The following is a 20561-nucleotide window of genomic DNA, read 5'->3' as shown; positions in this document are numbered from 1 at the left end:
TCAGGAGCCTTTGACACACTCCCTCTGGGCCCCCAGCTTTCCCAGTACGCAATCTCCTGAGCCCCGCCCTCACATCATCTGCTGTAAAGGACAGTGGTAGTTGGCTGTGGTTGGTAGATGTTGTAGCTGCCAAAGCCCTCAGTGTGATGACTGCTAATATAAAGGTAGCTGTCAAACAACTCCCCTGGCGGAGACTGTCCACAAGCATTCCACCGAGCTCCAGACTGCTAGCAAGTGGCTAGATGAAGCTAAGGCTAGGATCCTAGCTGCTGAAAACTCAGCCACAGCACAGGCATGGCTGCCCTGTGTCTGAAAGATAACTGCTAAAGCCCGACGCATAAAACAGGAAAGAGCACACTGCTCGCTAGCACCGAAACCAGACCGGAACAAAAGTCCCAGGTCGTTGGTGCTGGGATTTCATGCATTTAAAGATAAGCAGATGGTGATGGAAGCGGCGTGCCGTGCCAGTAAAGATGGTGCCAACGGATCCAGGCTGTCATTCTACAGCGATGTCTCAGCCGTGGTGATGAAGAAATGAGATCATGGGATTCCTTATGCCATGCTTTTCCGAGCCACTCTACAGGTGTCCCATGAAGGCTCCAAGAGGTGGTTCACCACCACGGAGCAGGCACATGACTACCTAGTGGGAGACTGATTCTGAGTTTGATTTTTTTCCTGCCCCTCATATATTCTGTCAGAATATCCACACTACTGTCCATGTCCCTGTTGTTGTCCTGTGGCTCCAGTAGTACAGTCCAGTCTGTATTCAGAACAGTCTCTGAGAGACTCATTGGTCTGTGGGGACCACTTTCTGACTGAGCGTGTGGTAACAGGCAGCTTTAATACACAGGGTTTATATGATATGATATAGATCCTCAGTCTCTGCACTGTTAAAGTCTGACTCAGAAGCTCTCAGAGACAAGAGAGGAGCCGATCAGCAAAGAGACTGAACTCCACCAGAGCCAGACAGCCTGGCAGGATAAATACACTGCTCTGGAGAACATCACAAAAGACCTGGCTGAGAAACAGCAGAGCCTGGAAACAGAGGTGGTGCAGCTGGTCACCAACAAGGTGGAACTGGAGGACCTCTGTTTGTACATCAACACGAAGAGGAAATGCTTCTTGTTGTTTCCAAGGAGGTCTTCTGATGACAGAGAGACCCAGCTGCAAATATTGAAGACCAATATGCAGCAGAAGGCAGCAAAAACAAGAGGAGATGAGAAGATGGAGGAAGAAATGGAGGCTGCTGATTGTTCAGCTCAGGCTGGGCATCAGTAGCTCCCATAGATTAGATTAATACACCAACTTGAGGGTTTTCTCCTGGTGCTCAGGCTCGCCCGACAATGTCAATCGCATTTGAAAAAACCACCACCAACAATAATAATAATAATGATACAACAATCAAATAAGAGTTCAATGTTTCTGTGTCTCTGAATGAGAATAGATACAATGTTATGACATTATGGAAGGTAAAAAGTGTAAGCACTGGTATCTGTTGGAGTTATGGTTTAAACACCTCTGAAACTGATCAATGAACTGATCAATGACAAAACGATCAATATCATAAAAGATGTTCCAAATGGTATTTAAGGTGCTGGTTAACAACAGGAGCTGGTTCTGTAGGGAACAGGAGTGTAGCCAGACCAACAACTCACAATGAAAAGTTCATCATGTATTTATCTGTCTGAGTCACTGTTGTCGTTTAAGTCTCCCAAAAACATATCTGAGCTGTCTGCCTACTTTATTGATCTCTGATTGATTTTAAACCCAAACACGTTTGTCCAGACATTTCCAATAATATTTAACTTCAGAGTATTTTAAAGTCCAAAATTCTAAATTCATTAAAAAATGATGGATGTAATTATTTCCAAAATTTGCAAAATGTTTTTTTTTTTTTAAATAGATAGATGTTCTGCAACGCAGGGAGATGAGCCGACTGCTGCAGCTGCTCCTCTGTGGAGAGGGTGTCTGTCAGTTTGTACAGTGTGCCCCTCTCCACCACAGCTCTTACTGGGTCCAGTCTCCTGCCCAGCACTGATCCAGCTTTTTGAACCAGCTTGTCCAAACGCTTGGTGTTTTGGTCTGTCAAGCTATTTCCCCAGCACACTGCAGCGTAGAGAAGTGCACTGGTGTGGGTTTCCTCCAGGTGCTCCGACATGTTCTTCCCGTGTCAGCGTGGGTTTCCTCCAGGTGCTCTGACATGTTCTCCCCGTGTCAGCGTGGGTTTCCTCCAGGTGCTCTGACATGTTCTCCCTGTGTCAGCGTGGGTTTCCTCCAGGTGCTCCCACATGTTCTCCCTGTGTCAGCGTGGGTTTCCTCCAGGTGCTCTGACATGTTCTCCCTGTGTCAGCGTGGGTTTCCTCCAGGTGCTCCCACATGTTCTCCCCGTGTCAGCGTGGGTTTCCTCCAGGTGCTCTGACATGTTCTCCCTGTGTCAGCGTGGGTTTCCTCCAGGTGCTCGGACATGTTCTCCCTGTGTCAGCGTGGGTTTCCTCCAGGTGCTCCCACATGTTCTCTCTGTGTCAGCGTGGGTTTCCTCCAGGTGCTCTGACATGTTCTCCCCGTGTCAGTGTGGGTTTCCTCCAGGTGCTCTGACATGTTCTCCCTGTGTCAGCGTGGGTTTCCTCCAGGTGCTCCCACATGTTCTCCCTGTGTCAGCGTGGGTTTCCTCCAGGTGCTCCCACATGTTCTCCCTGTGTCAGTGTGGGTTTCCTCCAGGTGCTCCCATATGTTCTCCCTGTGTCAGCGTGGGTTTCCTCCAGGTGCTCCCACATGTTCTCCCCGTGTCAGTGTGGGTTTCCTCCAGGTGCTCTGACATGTTCTCCCTGTGTCAGCATGGGTTTCCTCCAGGTGCTCTGACATGTTCTGCCCGTGTCAGCGTGGGTTTCCTCCGGGTGCTCTGACAGGTTCTACGCGTGTCAGCGTGGGTTTCCTCCAGGTGCTCAGACATGTTCTCCCGTGTCAGCGTGGTTTCTCCCAGGTGCTCCCACATGTTCTCCCTGTGTCAGCATGGGTTTCCTCCAGGTGCTCCCACATGTTCTCCCCGTGTCAGTGTGGGTTTCCTCCAGGTGCTCTGACATGTTCTCCCTGTGTCAGCGTGGGTTTCCTCCAGGTGCTCTGACATGTTCTCCCCGTGTCAGCGTGGGTTTCCTCCAGGTGCTCCCACATGTTCTCCCCGTGTCAGCGTGGGTTTCCTCCAGGTGCTCTGACATGTTCTCCTTGTGTCAGCGTGGGTTTCCTCCAGGTGCTCTGACATGTTCTCCCTGTGTCAGCGTGGGTTTCCTCCAGGTGCTCCCACATGTTCTCCCTGTGTCAGCGTGGGTTTCCTCCGGGTGCTCCCACATGTTCTCCCGGTGTCAGCGTGGGTTTCCTCCAGGTGCTCTGACATGTTCTGCCTGTGTCAGCGTGGGTTTCCTCCAGGTGCTCCCACATGTTCTCCCCGTGTCAGTGTGGGTTTCCTCCAGGTGCTCTGACATGTTCTCCCTGTGTCAGCATGGGTTTCCTCCAGGTGCTCTGACATGTTCTTCCCGTGTCAGCGTGGGTTTCCTCCAGGTGCTCTGACATGTTCTCCCCGTGTCAGCGTGGGTTTCCTCCAGGTGCTCCCACATGTTCTCCCTGTGTCAGCGTGGGTTTCCTCCAGGTGCTCTGACATGTTCTCCCCGTGTCAGTGTGAGTTTCCTCTGGGTTCTCTGACATGTTCTTCCTGTGTCAGCGTGGGTTTCCTCCAAGTGCTTTGACATGTTCTCCCCGTGTCAGCGTGGGTTTCCTCCAGGTGCTCCAACATGTTCTCCCTGTGTCAGCGTGGGTTTCCTCTAGGTGCTCTGACATGTTCTCCCTGTGTCAGCGTGGGTTTCCTCTAGGTTCTCTGACATGTTCTCCCCGTGTCAGCGTGGGTTTCCTCCAGGTGCTCTGACATGTTCTCCTTGTGTCAGCGTGGGTTTCCTCCAGGTGCTCTGACATGTTCTCCTGTGTCAGCGTGGGTTTCCTCCAGGTGCTCTGACATGTTCTCCTTGTGTCAGCGTGGGTTTCCTCCAGGTGCTCCGACATGTTCTCCCCGTGTCAGCGTGGGTTTCCTCCAGGTGCTCCCACATGTTCTCCTGTGTCAGCGTGGCTCTCCAGGTGCTCTGACATGTTCTCCTGTGTCAGCGTGGGTTTCCTCCAGGTGCTCTGACATGTTCTCCTGTGTCAGCGTGGTTTCCTCCAGGTGCTCTGACATGTTCTCCTGTGTCAGCGTGGGTTTCTTCCAGGTGCTCTGACATGTTCTCCTGTGTCAGCGTGGGTTTCCTCCAGGTGCTCTGACATGTTCTCCCGTGTCAGCGTGGGTTTCCTCCAGGTGCTCTGACATGTTCTCCTGTGTCAGCGTGGGTTTCTCCAGGTGCTCCCACATGTTCTCCCTGTGTCAGCGTGGGTTTCCTCCAGGTGCTCTGACATGTTCTCCTTGTGTCAGCGTGGGTTTCCTCCAGGTGCTCTGACATGTTCTCCCTGTGTCAGCGTGGGTTTCCTCCAGGTGCTCTGACATGTTCTCCTTGTGTCAGTGTGGGTTTCCTCCAGGTGCTCCCACATGTTCTCCCTGTCAGCGTGGGTTTCCTCCAGGTGCTCCCACATGTTCTCCCTGTGTCAGCGTGGGTTTCCTCCAGGTGCTCTGACATGTTCTGCCTGTGTCAGCGTGGGTTTCCTCCAGGTGCTCTGACATGTTCTCCCTGTGTCAGCGTGGGTTTCCTCCAGGTGCTCTGACATGTTCTCCCCGTGTCAGCTGGGATAGGCTCCACCCCTCTGCGACCCTCAAGAGGTTAAGCGGTTACAGAAAATGAATAAATGCAGATATATTTTAATAAGTCATTGAATTAAAATTATACATGTATTCTTTTAATATTTTAAAATTCAAGAATAAATGTTACAGTGCAACATTAGATTCAATTTAAAGAGCTGCGGGTCTCTGGAGTTTGTTCCATAAAAACTAAATGCTGCTTCTTCATGTTGAGTCTCGAGTCTGTGGACACCGTGTCCCTGAACAGAGTTGGGTATAACGCGTTAGAGTACTTTGATTACTTTTTGCAGTAACGAGTAACCTAACGCATTAGTTTGCTGTGTGAGTAGTCAAAAAGTTAAGTACATTGTCATCAAGACATCAGTTACTTCCATTACTTTTAGAACGCTGGTCCTTCAGCTCCGAAACAGCAACAGCTGTTGTTTGGTTCTAAATGCTTCAGAATAAAAGCCTATTTAGAAAATGGAGGGATTCTCTAGCCGAGGTTATAAGGGGCTTTTAATTTGAAACAAGTGTTGAGTTTGAAATGATGGTGCGATATGTTAACTTTACAAAGACAATGGAGCGGATAAAAAGTAAATATATAAACACACAGAGGGATTAATAAATAACGGAGCGTCTATAATGTAGTCTGTTTCAAATGAAGCTGGGAGCCTCTGCAGTTGTGGTGAGTAAAAGCCCCGACGCTATTTGTTAATGTTATTACTTTATGTCCGACCGTGAGGATGTACCATTGTTTGTTAGCTTGATGCTAATGACAGTAACGTTAACTCAGCGGGTTGACAAAGTGCCTCTGCTGTTTCACACCATCATTTCCCCCTTTTACTCTGTGTGGTAACATCCCTAGAGGAAATATTAAAAACACAGGGTGTCATACAGTTGTCTACGGCAGAAGATCATTGTGTGTTTCTACTGGTCAAAGTGACGGCTGTGATGGGAGAACTGGATCTCAGTGAAGGGCAAGTGGTCCATAACTTTAATTTGGAGACAAAAAATGTAGGCTTAGCGCCCTGTGGTCCATTGGCCAATAGGAAATGTAGAATACTCAAAAGTACTTTAAAAGTGCTTGAGTTACTTTTCTCAGGGAGTAATGTCAGAAGTACTTTTAAAGTAATGGAGTTACTTTACTCAGGGAGTAACGCAGTAAAGTAACTGCTTATTTTTTCGAAAGTAACGCAGTAACGTACTTTGAATACTTTTAAAGTAATCCTTACCTAACACTGTCCCTGAAGACCTGAGGTCAGGGACAGGTCAGGGACAGGTTAGGGACAGGTCAGGGACAGGTCAGGGACAGGTCCTAAGGTCGACTTTCTGACAGACAGGAAGTCAGTGTGAACGCTGGACTGAACAGGCGCTGTCTTATAGTCCAGTATACAGATCTAATTATACATCCATGGCTGTCTTTCTCCCTGTCTCCCCTGTCTCCCCCTGTCTCCCCCTCAGTGCAGCTGTCTCTGTGGATGGAAGTGTGGAGCTCAGCGATGGGACCGGAGAGAGTCTTACCGAACTCTGAGGACGAGCTGGGGGAGGACGAGCGTCCGGCCGATGGAGCTCTGCTGCCGGTGTGGAGCGGGGGGGAGGGAGGGGGGGAGGAGGAGGAGGGGGGGGAGGAGGAGGGGGGAGAGATGGAGCTGGATGGAGAGGAGGAGGAAGAGGAGGAGGAGGAGGTGAACAGTGGAGGATATTATTACCAGCCTCTGAACCAGGAGCCCGACGGTGTGAACAGTGCTGAGCAGGCGGGGGAGGAGGGGGAGGAGACGGGGGACGCCCCCTCCCATAACGAGCAGCTGCAACAGGTGCAGCACAGGATAGAGGTGAGTTCTGCCGAGCAACAGGTCACTCACTGCCTCACACCTGAGCAAAGAGAGTCATGTGACCTCGAACAATTAAGAGGAAGACTTATAAAGATACTCAGGTCACTGTACGATGTTATAACAATGCTTAGGTCACTGTACGATGTTATAACAATACTCAGGTCAACGTACAATGTTATAACAATACTTAGGTCACTGTACGATGTTATAATAATACTCAGGTCAGAGTACGATGTTATAACAATACTTAGGTCACTGCACGATGTTATAATAATACTCAGGTCAGAGTACGATGTTATAACAATACTTAGGTCACTGTACGATGTTATAACAATACTTAGGTCACTGTACGATGTTGTAACAATACTCAGGTCAACGTACAATGTTATAACAATACTTAGGTCACTGCACGATGTTATAACAATACTCTGGTCAGCATACGATGTTATAACAATACTCAGGTCACTGTACGATGTTATAACAATACTCAGGTCAGAGTACGATTTTATAACAATACTTAGGTCATTGTACGATGTTATAACAATACTTAGGTCACTGTACGATGTTATAATAATACTTAGGTCACTGTATGATGTTATAACAATACTTAGGTCACTGTACGATGTTATAACAATACTTAGGTCACTGTACGATGTTATAATAATACTCAGGTCAGAGTACGATGTTATAACAATACTTAGGTCACTGTACGATGTTATAATAATACTCAGGTCAGAGTACGATGTTATAACAATACTTAGGTCACTGCACGATGTTATAATAATACTCAGGTCAGAGTACGATGTTATAACAATGCTTAGGTCACTGTACGATGCTATAACAATATGTAGGTCACTGTATGATGTTATAATAATACTCAGGTCAGAGTACGATGTTATAACAATACTTAGGTCACTGTACGATGCTATAACAATACTCAGGTCAGCACACGATGTTATAACAATACTTAGGTCAGAGTACGATTTTATAACAATACTTAGGTCATTGTACGATGTTATAACAATACTCAGGTCAGAGTACGATTTTATAACAATACTTAGGTCATTGTACGATGCTATAACAATACTTAGGTCACTGTACGATGTTATAATAATACTTAGGTCACTGTATGATGTTATAACAATACTCAGGTCAGAGTACGATTTTATAACAATACTTAGGTCACTGTACGATGCTATAACAATACTTAGGTCACTGTACGATGTTATAATAATACTTAGGTCACTGTATGATGTTATAACAATACTCAGGTCAGAGTACGATTTTATAACAATACTTAGGTCATTGTACGATGTTATAATAATACAGGTCACTGTACGATGTTATAATAATACTTAGGTCACTGTATGATGTTATAACAATACTTAGGTCACTGTACGATGTTATAATAATACTTAGGTCACTGTATGATGTTATAACAATACTTAGGTCACTGTACGATGTTATAATAATACTTAGGTCACTGTATGATGTTATAACAATACTCAGGTCAGAGTACGATTTTATAACAATACTTAGGTCATTGTACGATGTTATAACAATACTTAGGTCACTGTACGATGTTATAATAATACTTAGGTCACTGTATGATGTTATAACAATACTTAGGTCACTGCACGATGTTATAATAATACTCAGGTCAGAGTACGATGTTATAACAATGCTTAGGTCACTGTACGATGCTATAACAATATGTAGGTCACTGTACGATGTTATAATAATACTCAGGTCAGAGTACGATGTTATAACAATACTTAGGTCACTGTACGATGCTATAACAATACTCAGGTCAGCATACGATGTTATAACAATACTTAGGTCACTGCACGATGTTATAACAATACTCAGGTCAGAGTACGATTTTATAACAATACTTAGGTCATTGTACGATGTTATAACAATACTTAGGTCACTGTATGATGTTATAACAATACTTAGGTCACTGTACGATGTTATAACAATACTTAGGTCACTGTACGATGCTATAACAATACTCAGGTCAGCGTACGATGTTATAACAATACTTAGGTCACTGTACGATGTTATAATAATACTCAGGTCAGAGTACGATGTTATAACAATACTTAGGTCACTGTACGATGCTATAACAATACTCAGGTCAGCGTACGATGTTATAACAATACTTAGGTCACTGCACGATGTTATAACAATACTCAGGTCAGAGTACGATTTTATAACAATACTTAGGTCACTGTACGATGTTATAACAATACTTAGGTCACTGTACGATGTTATAATAATACTCAGGTCAGAGTACGATGTTATAACAATACTTAGGTCACTGCACGATGTTATAACAATACTCAGGTCAGAGTACGATTTTATAACAATGCTTAGGTCACTGTACGATGTTATAACAATACTTAGGTCACTGTATGATGCTATAACAATGCTTAGGTCACTGTATGATGTTATAACAATACTTAGGTCACTGTACGATGTTATAATAATACTTAGGTCACTGTACGATGCTATAACAATACTCTGGTCAGCGTACGATGTTATAACAATACTTAGGTCACTATACGATGTTATAACAATACTTAGGTCAGCGTACGATGTTATAATAATACTCAGGTCAGCGTACGATGTTATAACAATACTTAGGTCACTGTACGATGCTATAACAATACTCAGGTCAGCGTACGATGTTATAACAATACTTAGGTCACTGCACGATGTTATAACAATACTCAGGTCAGAGTACGATGTTATAACAATACTTAGGTCACTGTACGATGTTATAACAATACTTAGGTCACTGTACGATGTTATAATAATACTCAGGTCAGAGTACGATGTTATAACAATACTTAGGTCACTGCACGATGTTATAACAATACTCAGGTCAGAGTACGATTTTATAACAATGCTTAGGTCACTGTACGATGTTATAACAATACTTAGGTCACTGTATGATGCTATAACAATACTTAGGTCACTGTACGATGTTATAACAATACTTAGGTCACTGCACGATGTTATAACAATACTCAGGTCAGAGTACGATTTTATAACAATACTTAGGTCACTGTACGATGTTATAACAATACTCAGGTCAGCGTACGATGTTATAACAATACTTAGGTCACTGTACGATGTTATAATAATACTTAGGTCACTGTACGATGCTATAACAATACTCTGGTCAGCGTACGATGTTATAACAATACTTAGGTCACTATACGATGTTATAACAATACTTAGGTCAGCGTACGATGTTATAATAATACTCAGGTCAGCGTACGATGTTATAACAATACTTAGCTCACCGTACGATGTTATAACAATACTCAGGTCAGCGTACGATGTTATAACAATACTTAGGTCACTGTACGATGTTATAACAATACTCAGGTCAGCGTACAATGTTATAACAATACTTAGGTCACTGCACGATGTTATAACAATACTCAGGTCAGAGTACGATATTATAACAATACTTAGGTCAGCGTACAATATTATAACAATACTTAGGTCACTGTACGATGTTTTAACAATACTCAGTTCAGAGTACGATGTTATAACAATACTCAGGTCACTGTATGATGTTATAACAATGCTTAGGTCACTGTACGATGTTGTAACAATACTTAGGTCACTGTACGATGTTATAACAATACTCAGGTCAGAGTACGATGTTATAACAATACTCAGGTCAGAGTACGATGTTGTAACAATACTCAGGTCACTGTACGATGTTATAACAATACTCAGGTCAGAGTACGATGTTATAACAATACTTAGGTCAGAGTACGATGTTATAACAATACTCAGGTCACTGTATGATGTTATAACAATACTTAGGTCACTGTACGATGTTGTAACAATACTTAGGTCACTGTACGATGTTATAACAATACTCAGGTCAGAGTACGATGTTATAACAATACTTAGGTCAGAGTACGATGTTATAACAATACTCAGGTCACTGTATGATGTTATAACAATACTTAGGTCACTGTACGATGTTGTAACAATACTTAGGTCACTGTACGATGTTATAACAATACTCAGGTCAGAGTACGATGTTATAACAATACTTAGGTCAGAGTACGATGTTATAACAATACTCAGGTCACTGTATGATGTTATAACAATACTTAGGTCACTGTACGATGTTGTAACAATACTTAGGTCACTGTACGATGTTATAACAATACTCAGGTCAGAGTACGATGTTATAACAATACTCAGGTCAGCGTACGATGTTATAACTTCTTAGGTCACTGTACGATGTTATAACAATACTTGGGTCAGCGTACAATGTTATAACAATACTTAGGTCACTGTATGATGTTATGACAATACTTAGATTAGCGTACGATGTTATAACAATACTTACGTCACAGTACAATGTTATCATGATACGTAGGTCACAGCATAATGTTATTGCGATACTTAGGTCACTGCACGACGTCATTTACCACACATAGGTCACAGTACAATGTTATCATGATAATTTTGTCACCTGCAGGTGATGGGTCTCCACCTGCCTGATGCTCCGCCTGCAGACAGTGACGAGGAGGAAGACCCTGAGGGGGCGGCAGCCCTGAGGAGCCGAGCATCCATCCCCATGGACGCAGGTCAGACCTCAGTAGTGTAGAACAAGTCTGTGGAACTCGTACTTGAGGCTTTGATCTTCTCCTGCACTCCATGTGTAGTTACATTATACATCAAAACATATGAAGAGTTTATGAAATATGTTTTTTATAAAAACTTTATACAAGTCCACCTGGTTCAGGGTTAGTTCAGTCAATCAATCAATCAATCAATCAATTTTATTTATAAAGCCCAATATCACAAATCACAATTTGCCTCACAGGGCTTTACAGCATACGACATCCCTCTGCCCTTAAGACCCTCACAGCTGATCAGGAAAAACTCCCCAAAAAACCCTTTAACGGGGAAAAAACGGTAGAAACCTCAGGAAGAGCAACTGAGGAGGGATCCCTCTTCCAGGACGGACAGACGTGCAATAGATGTCGTACAGAACAGATCAGCATAATAAATTAACAGTAATCCACATGACACAATGAGACAGAGAGAGAGAGAGAGAGAGAGAGAGAAAGAGAGAGAGATGCAGGTAATGACAGTAGCTTACAACAACATTATTGAAAGTAACAATATTATAGTTATAGTTCTGGCTACTGCGGTACAATATGTTGAAAGTATGTATTAATACCTGGCAGTATACATGTGTGACAATAGTCATATGTGTATAACAACAGTAGAAGTATGACTAATGACTAATGATGGCAGCAGCAGCAGCAGCAGGAGGCATCTGGCAGGACCACGGCAGCAGCACAACCACACACGTCACGCTGTCCAGGCACCGCTGTGATATGAGTTAATCTGAGAGACAGTGGAGCACAAAGGCTCCGGAGAAGAAGCCGAGTTAGTGACATCCAGAATGGCCGAGTTAGCAAGATGCAGTCATAGAATACGAGAGAGAGAGAGAGAGAGAAGGTGCCCAGTGTATTATAGAGGGGTCCTCCGGCAGACTAGGCCTAAGTCAGCCTAACTAGGGGCTGGTACAGGACAAGCCTGAGCCAGCCCTAACTATAAGCTTTATCAAAGAGGAAAGTCTTAAGTCTAGTCTTAAATGTGGAGACGGTGTCTGCCTCCCGGACCGTAACAGGAAGATGATTCCACAGGAGAGGAGCCTGATAGCTGAAGGCTCTGGCTCCTGATCTACTTTGAGACTTTAGGGACCACGAGTAACCCTGCGTTCTCAGAGCGCAGTGTTCTGGTGGGATAATATGGCACTATGAGCTCTCTAAGATATGACGGAGCTTGACCATTTAGAGCTTTATAAGTTAACAGTAGGATTTTAAATTCAATTCTGGATTTTACAGGGAGCCAGTGCAGAGAAGCTAAAACAGGAGAAATATGATCTCGTTTCTTCGTTCCTGTTAGTACACGTGCTGCTGCATTCTGAATTAGCTGGAGAGTTTTTAAGGACTTACTAGAGCTACCTGATAATAGAGAGTTACAGTACAGAGCTGACGTGCTGACGTATTGCGGTAAGCGAGTTGTGTCATTTCCGGTGTTTCTGTGACAGCGTCTCTGTATTGCTCTGGTGAATTCCACTTGCCTGCTTTCTCACCTCAGTTGCTTTAACTTCTACTTCAAGTCATAACCCACACTGGTTCTGTTTAAGCACCTATAGCTCTCCTCCTTTCTACGACTTTCTCGCTAATCTCTTAGCTGTTGTTTGCACGCTCTTAGCCTTGGTAGCTACATTAGCTTAGCCATGGCTTCTCCTTCTCCTGCTCTTTCTTGCCCGGTGTGTCAAATGTTCAGTTATGCCTCTGCCTCCTTTAGCGACAGTGGTAATTGTAACAAGTGTAGCTTATTTGCTGCGTTGGAGGCGAGGCTTAGTGAATTAGAAGCGCGGCTCCGCACCATGGAAAACCATTCAGCAGCTGCGGTAGTTAGCCAGTCCCCTGTAGCCGGTGCGGAGCCACATAGCATAGCCTTAGCCTCTGCTAACTGTCCTCCGGTAACTCCCATTCAGCCGGGAGGTTGGGTTACTGATCCACCAGAAGCACAGCTCAAGCCGAAGCCCACCACCAGCCTGTTCACGTTTCCAACCGCTTTTCCCACTCAGCGACACACCCGCTGAGGATAAAACTCTGGTTATTGGCAGCTCTATTCTGAGCGTGAAGTTATAAACACCAGCGGCCATAGACAGAAGTATCCCTGGGGCCAGATCAGGCCACACAGAGTCAAAGTTAAAAATGCTGGCAAAAGCTAAACTAAGATTCAGTAAGATTGTTATTCACGTCGGCGGCAATGACACCTGGTTACATCGAGGTCACTAAAATTAATATTGCCGGTGTGTGAATACGCCAAAAAGCGATCGGACTCGTAGTTTTCTCTGGACCCCTCCCACCTGACCACTGATGACATGTTTAGCCGCCTGTCATCAGTTAACCGCTGGCTGTCCAGGTGGTGTCCAGCAAACTATGTGGGTTTTGTTAATAATTGGCACACTTTCTGGGGACATCCTGGTCTTATTAGGAGAGGGCATTCATCCCACTTTGGATGGAGCTGCTCTCATTTCTAGAACCTGGCAAACTTTATTAGTAATTTAAATCCCTGACAACCCAGAGTTGAGATCAGGACTCAGAGTCGCAGTCCTATACGCCTCTCTGAGCTTCTAGTTCAGTTACCCAGCCATAGTTTTAATAGTTTTATACAAACGGTGTCTGTCCCCCGACCGCCTAAATTATCTAAATCTAAAATTAAACAAAGAGGAGTTGTGCATAACAACCTCATAAAAATTAAAACCTCTTCTGTGACAGAAAGACAAAACAGGAGAATTAAATGCGGACTGTTAAATATCAGGTCTCTATCGTCTAAAGCAGTGTTAGTAAACGAATTAACATCAGATAATCATATTGATTTACTCAGTCTCACTGAAACCTGGCTGTGTCCAGATGAATATGTCAGTCTAAATGAGTCCACTCTCCCAGTCATAATAATACCCACATTTCTAGGCAGCGCCGAGGAGGGGGAGTTGCAGCCATTTTTAACTCTAGTCTGTTAATCAGCCCTAAACCTAAACTAGATTATAATTCATTTGAAAGCCTCGTTCTTAGTCTTTTACATCCGACCTGGAAAACCTCGCAGCCACTTTTATTTGTTATAGTGTACCGTGCTCCTGGCCCGTATTCTGAATTTTTATCTGAATTCTCAGAGTTTTTATCCAGTTTAGTTCTTAAATCAGATAAAGTTATTATTGTAGGCGATTTTAACATTCATGTTGACGTTGATAATGACTCCCCGGCTACCGCGTTTATCTCATTATTAGACTCCATTGGATTCAGTCAGGTGTGTACATGAACCTACTCATTGTTTTAACCATACCCTTGATCTAGTTCTGACGTATGGAATTGAAATTGATAACCTAAAAGTCTTTCCACAGAATCCTCGCTATCGGATCATTATCTGATTACTTTTGATTTCTTTTACTCGATTACACGCCACTCAGCAACAGTTACTATACTAGATGTTTATCAGATAGTGCTGTCGCAAAACTTAAGGAAAAGATTACTGTCATTAAATTCAATACCAATACCTTCAGTAACAGAGGTTTCGTGCGACTTTAACCTCTCCCGAATTGATCATTTTGTTGATAGCACCGTAGGCTCGCTACGAACAACGCCGACTCTGTAGCTCCTCTTAAAAAGAAGTTAAAAAGAAAAGAAAGTTCGCTCCTTGGTATAACTCTCAAACCCGTAAGTTAAAACAAATATCGCGAAAATTTGAAAGGAATTGGCGATTAACCAAACTGGAAGAATCTCGTTAATCTGGACAGACAGTCTCAAAACTTATAAGAGGGGCCTCCGCAATGCCAGAGCAAACTATTACTCAGCTCTAATAGAAGACAATAAGAACAACCCCAGGTTTCTTTTCAGCACTGTAGCCAGGCTGACTGAGAGTCAAAGCTCTATTGAGCCTTGTATTCCTTAGCCCTTAGCAGTAATGATTTTATGAGCTTTTAATGACAAAATTCTAACTATTAGAGGCAAAATTCATGACCTCCTGCCCTCAGATAGTACCTATCTAACCTCAAACACAGCTGTAAAATCTAATATATATTTAGATTGCTTCTCCCCAATTTCTCTTCAAGAATTGACTGCAGTGATTTCTTCATCCAAATCATCAACGTGTCTCTTAGACCCCATCCCAACTAGGCTACTTAAGGAGGTCTTACCTATAGTTAACACTCATATATTAGATATGATCAATATATCCTTATTAACAGGCTATGTACCACAGTCTTTTAAGGTAGCTGTAATTAAACCTCTACTAAAAAAGCCCACCCTGGATCCAGAGGTGTTAGCCAACTATAGACCAATATCTAATCTTCCTTTATGTCAAAGATCCTTGAGAAAGTAGTCGCAGACCAGCTGTGTGATTTTCTCCAGGATAATAATTTATTTGAGGAATTTCAGTCAGGATTTAGAGTGCATCATAGCACTGAGACAGCTCTAGTTAAAATTACAAATGACCTTCTGATTGCTTCAGACAAAGGACTCGTCTCTGTACTTGTTTTATTAGATCTTAGTGCGGCTTTGACACAATTGACCATCAAATTCTACTGCAGAGACTGGATCACTTAATTGGCTTAAAAGGTTCAGCACTAAGCTGGTTTAAATCTTATTTATCTGATCGTTTTCAATTTGTTGACGTCAATGAACCATCCTTACGTACTAAAGTTTGTTTTGGAGTTCCGCAAGGTTCTGTGCTCGACCAATCCTGTTTACTCTATATATGCTTCCGTTAGGTAACATCATTAGAAATCACTCTATAAATTTCCATTGTTATGCGGATGATACTCAGTTGTATTTATCAATGAAGCCAGAAGAAAGCAATCAATTAACTAAACTCCATAATTGCCTTAAAGACATAAAAACTTGGATGAGCACCAATTTCCTGATGTTAAATTCAGACAAAACTGAAGTTATTGTTCTTGGCCCCAAACAACTCAGAGACTCTTTATCTGATGACATAGTTTCTCTAGATGGCATTGCTCTGGCCTCTAGCACTACCGTAAGAAACCTCGGTGTAATATTTGATCAAGATTTGTCTTTTAATTCTCATTTAAAACAAACCTCACGGACTGCATTTTTTCATCTGCGTAATATTGCGAAAATTAGGCCTATCCTGACCCGAAAAGATGCAGAAAAATTGGTCCACACTTTTGTTACCTCAAGGCTGGATTATTGTAACTCTCTATTATCAGGTAGCTCTAGTAAGTCCTTAAAAACTCTCCAGCTAATTCAGAATGCAGCAGTGTACTAACAGGAACTAATAAACGCGATCATATCTCTCCTGTTTTAGCTTCTCTGCACTGGCTCCTGTAAAATCCAGAATTGAATTTAAAATCCTACTGTTAACTTATAAAGCTCTAAATGGTCAAGCTCCATCATATCTTAGAGAGCTCATAGTGCCATATTATCCCACCAGAACACTGCGCTCTGAGAACGCAGGGTTACTCGTGGTCCCTAAAGTCTCCAAAGTAGATCAGGAGCCAGAGCCTTCAGCTATCAGGCTCCTCTCCTGTGGAATCATCTTCCTGTTACGGTCCGGGAGGCAGACACCGCCTCCACATTTAAGACTAGACTTAAGACTTTCCTCTTTGATAAAGCTTATAGTTAGGGCTGGCTCAGGCTTGCCCTGTACCAGCCCCTAGTTAGGCTGACTTAGGCCTAGTCTGCCGGAGGACCCCCCTATAATACACCGGGCCCCTTCTCTCCTTCTCTCTCTCTCTCTCTCTCTCGTATCCTATTACTGCATCTTGCTAACCCGGCCATTCTGGATGTCACTAACTCGGCTTCTTCTCCGGAGCCTTTGTGCTCCACTGTCTCTCAGATTAACTCATATCACAGCGGTGCCTGGACAGCGTGACGTGTGTGGTTGTGCTGCTGCCGTGGTCCTGCCAGATGCCTCCTGCTGCTGCTGCCATCATTAGTCATTAGTCATACTTCTTCTGTTATTATACACATGTGACTATTGTCACACATGTATACTGCCAGGTATTAATACATACTTTCAACATATTGTACCACAGTAGCCAGAACTATAACTATAATATTATTACTTCCATTAATGTTGTTGTAAGATACTGTCATTACCTGCATCTCTCTCTCTCTCTCTCTCTCTGTCTCATTGTGTCATATGGATTACTGTTAATTTATCATGTTGATCTGTTCTGTACGACATCTATTGCACGTCTGTCCGTCCTGGAAGAGGGATCCCTCCTCAGTTGCTCTTCCTGAGGTTTCTACCGTTTTTTTCCCTGTTAAAGGGTTTTTTTGGGGAGTTTTTCCTGATCAGCTGTGAGGGTCCTAAGGACAGAGGGATGTCGTATGCTGTAAAGCCCTGTGAGGCAAATTGTGATTTGTGATATTGGGCTTTATAAATAAAATTGATTGATTGATTGATTAATCCAGCCTTGAGGTAACAAAAGCGTGGACCAATTTTTCTGCATCTTTTCGGGTCAGGATAGGCCTAATTTTCGCAATATTACGCAGATGAAAAAATGCAGTCCGTGAGGTTTGTTTTAAATGAGAATTAAAAGACAAATCTTGATCAAATATTACTCCGAGGTTTCTTACGGTAGTGCTAGAGGCCAGAGCAATGCCATCTAGAGAAACTATGTCATCAGATAAAGAGTCTCTGAGTTGTTTGGGGCCAAGAACAATAACTTCAGTTTTGTCTGAATTTAACATCAGGAAATTGGTGCTCATCCAAGTTTTTATGTCTTTAAGGCAGTTATGGAGTTTAGTTAATTGATTACTTTCTTCTGGCTTCATGGATAAATACAACTGTGTATCATCCGCATAACAATGGAAATTTATAGAGTGATTTCTAATGATGTTACCTAAAGGAAGCATATATAGAGTAAATAGGATTGGTCCAAGCACAGAACCTTGTGTTCATTAATATGCTAAAAAATGTAATAGTATAGCATGTTGTCCGAAATCATGAAAAAAAGTCATAGTCATCGGAAATCATGAAAAAAAAGTCATAGTACAGCATGTCATCAAAAATCACGGAAAAAAGTCAAAGTATATAGCATGTCGTTTAAAACCATGAAAAAAGTCACAGTATAGCATGTCATCAAAAATCACGGAAAAAAGTCATAGAATAGCATGTCGTCCGAAATCATGAAAAAAAGTCATAGTATAGTGTGTCGTCCGAAATCATGAAAAAAACGTCATAGTATAGCATGTCATCAAAAATCACGGAAAAAAGTCATAGTATAGCATGTCGTCCGAAATCATGAAAAAAACGTCATAGAATAGCATGTGGTCCGAAATCATGAAAAAAAGTCATAGTATAGTGTGTCGTCCGAAATCATGAAAAAAACGTCATAGTATAGCATGTCATCAAAAATCACGGAAAAAAGTCATAGTATAGCATGTCGTCCGAAATCATGAAAAAAACGTCATAGTATAGCATGTCATCAAAAATCACGGAAAAAAGTCATAGTATAGCATGTCGTCCAAAATCATGAAAAAAGTCATAGTATAGCATGTCGTTAAAAACTTAATGATGAATTTTCACTTTAAATCCAAATAATACACGACTTTAAAGTTAGTGATGAAGTCGTTCATTTATTTGGCAACACTACAAAAAAATAAATTTTATTCAGTTTAATAAATTGAGTTCAACATTTAAAATCCAAAACAAAAACTTTATTCTTTGTCATAAATCTTGTTTCACGCTGATCACCACAGATATTTTCCCAGGAAACAGGAAACAAGTATAATCTTTATTGAGACTTTTACAGAGTATAGAGTGCCGACGTCACGCCCCTTCTGGTGAAGCTCATGGGACCTGGCAGTGGATGAGGAGAGAAATATTATGTTTTGTTCCTGTTTGAGTTGTGACATGAAATCCAAATATGTCGTTAATGAATTTAAAACATAAATTTTAAGGTCAAGAAAGTCATACTTTGTGGTAAAACTGTTGAGATACAAGCTTTTTAATTAGAAATCTCAAGAGTACACAGGAGGAGGTCGCGTATGTGACGTCACAGCTTTCGCTCGCTTCCTGCAGCTTGGAGTGACTGCAACCTGGCACAAAACACACAGACATCTTCAGTCATAAATCCATTAATCATGAAACAGTGGAATTTCAGCGGGGAGGCCAAGCTGCAGGAAGCGAGCGAATGCTGTGACATCACATACGCGACCTCCTCCTGTGTACTCGAGTCTTTCTAATTAAAAAGCTTGTATCTCAACAGTTTTACCACAAAGTATGACTTTCTTGACCTTAAAATTTATGTTTTAAATTCATTAACGACATATTTGGATTTCATGTCACAACTCAAACGCGACCAAAAGATAATATTTCTCTCCTCATCCACTGCCAGGTCCCATGAGCTTCACCGGAAGGGGCGTGACTTCGACACGCTATACAGATGAAACAGCTGTGCTTCCTGTCCTCTGACATCACTTCCTGTGTCACTGCAGACCATGTGGAGCTGGTGAAGAGGACGATGGCGGCCGTGGCGTTGCCGTCTCTTGGTGTGCCATCGTGGGCCAGAGAGATCTCAGACGACCAGTGGAAGGACCTGGTCCAGAACACGCTGCAGAGCCGACAGAGCGCCGCCACCCTGCGCTTGCCACGTAGGGCCAACATCAACGGACCCTGAATGCACCACGACTACGTCAACAACCTCTGCTGTCCCTGAACACCCCACTGCAGCTCTTGGACCCATGACAACAACAGACCATTATCGTACCACTGCAGCTGCAACAACCAATACTGTCTCTGAACACACCACGATAACATCAATGAACCCTTAAGGCATCATGACCATGTCAAGAACCTCTACTGTCCTTGAACACACCACCACAGCTCCAACTACTTCAACACACCCAACAACACCATGACAGTGGATTGTGACAAACTGCCGCAGCGGCCACAACCTCTACTGACCCTGAATGCACCATGACAACTTAAACGAAGCCTGAAGTCACCATGCCCATGTCAACAACCTCTGCTGACCCTGAATGCACCACCACCACCACATTACTAACTTCTACTTACTCTGAATTCACCATGACAACAACGGACAATGAACACACCTGTCACACCAAGAATCCCTACTGACCCTGAATGCATCACTGCAGTTTCAGTGACATTAACAGACCCTGAACACACCACAACCACGTTATCAACTTCACCTGGCCCTGAATGCACCACAACCGCTTCAATATCCATGGACCCTGAAGGCACCAGGACCACTTCAGGGACCCGGTTGGTGGGCTGGGAAAAAACAGAATGACTGTAAATATTCAGAGTTGAATCAAAACATCAGTTTGTTTTGTTCGAAGATTTAAAGTGAAGCTGCTGAAACTGAAACGTCTTGTCTGTTTTTTAGTCTCAATAAATATTCAATTTGAACTTTC

At 43.0% G+C, this 20561-nt stretch overlaps 2 protein-coding genes across 3 annotated transcripts in view; both read left to right on the top strand.

The window, feature by feature from the left end:
- The window catches only part of mea1 (male-enhanced antigen 1), a 21410-nt gene extending 849 nt beyond the window's left edge, over positions 1–20561 (top strand). Inside the window, exons 2-4 of one of the 2 annotated variants that reach the window (XM_049601117.1) lie at positions 6212–6582; positions 11102–11210; positions 19620–20561. In XM_049601117.1, the coding sequence (XP_049457074.1) occupies positions 6229–6582; positions 11102–11210; positions 19620–19801 (645 nt within the window). In that variant the 5' untranslated portion in view covers positions 6212–6228 and the 3' untranslated portion in view covers positions 19802–20561. The remainder of the gene's footprint in view (positions 1–6211; positions 6583–11101; positions 11211–19619) is intronic. The other variant, XM_049601115.1, reaches the window with a different exon arrangement.
- On the top strand, positions 2234–6203 carry LOC125903926 (uncharacterized). Its single transcript, XM_049601118.1, has 6 exons — positions 2234–2410; positions 2631–2718; positions 3025–3112; positions 3245–3376; positions 3421–3464; positions 4682–6203. Exons 1-6 carry the CDS (start codon positions 2289–2291, stop codon positions 4688–4690), a joined length of 483 nt encoding a protein of 160 aa, XP_049457075.1. The 5' UTR covers positions 2234–2288; the 3' UTR covers positions 4691–6203.

This window comes from Epinephelus fuscoguttatus, linkage group LG16 (assembly GCF_011397635.1).
Source record: "Epinephelus fuscoguttatus linkage group LG16, E.fuscoguttatus.final_Chr_v1".
In the NCBI taxonomy this organism is placed as follows: domain Eukaryota; kingdom Metazoa; phylum Chordata; class Actinopteri; order Perciformes; family Serranidae; genus Epinephelus; species Epinephelus fuscoguttatus.
The sequence above is the reverse complement of the archived record's forward strand: the minus strand, read 5'-3'. Positions and strand labels throughout refer to the sequence as shown.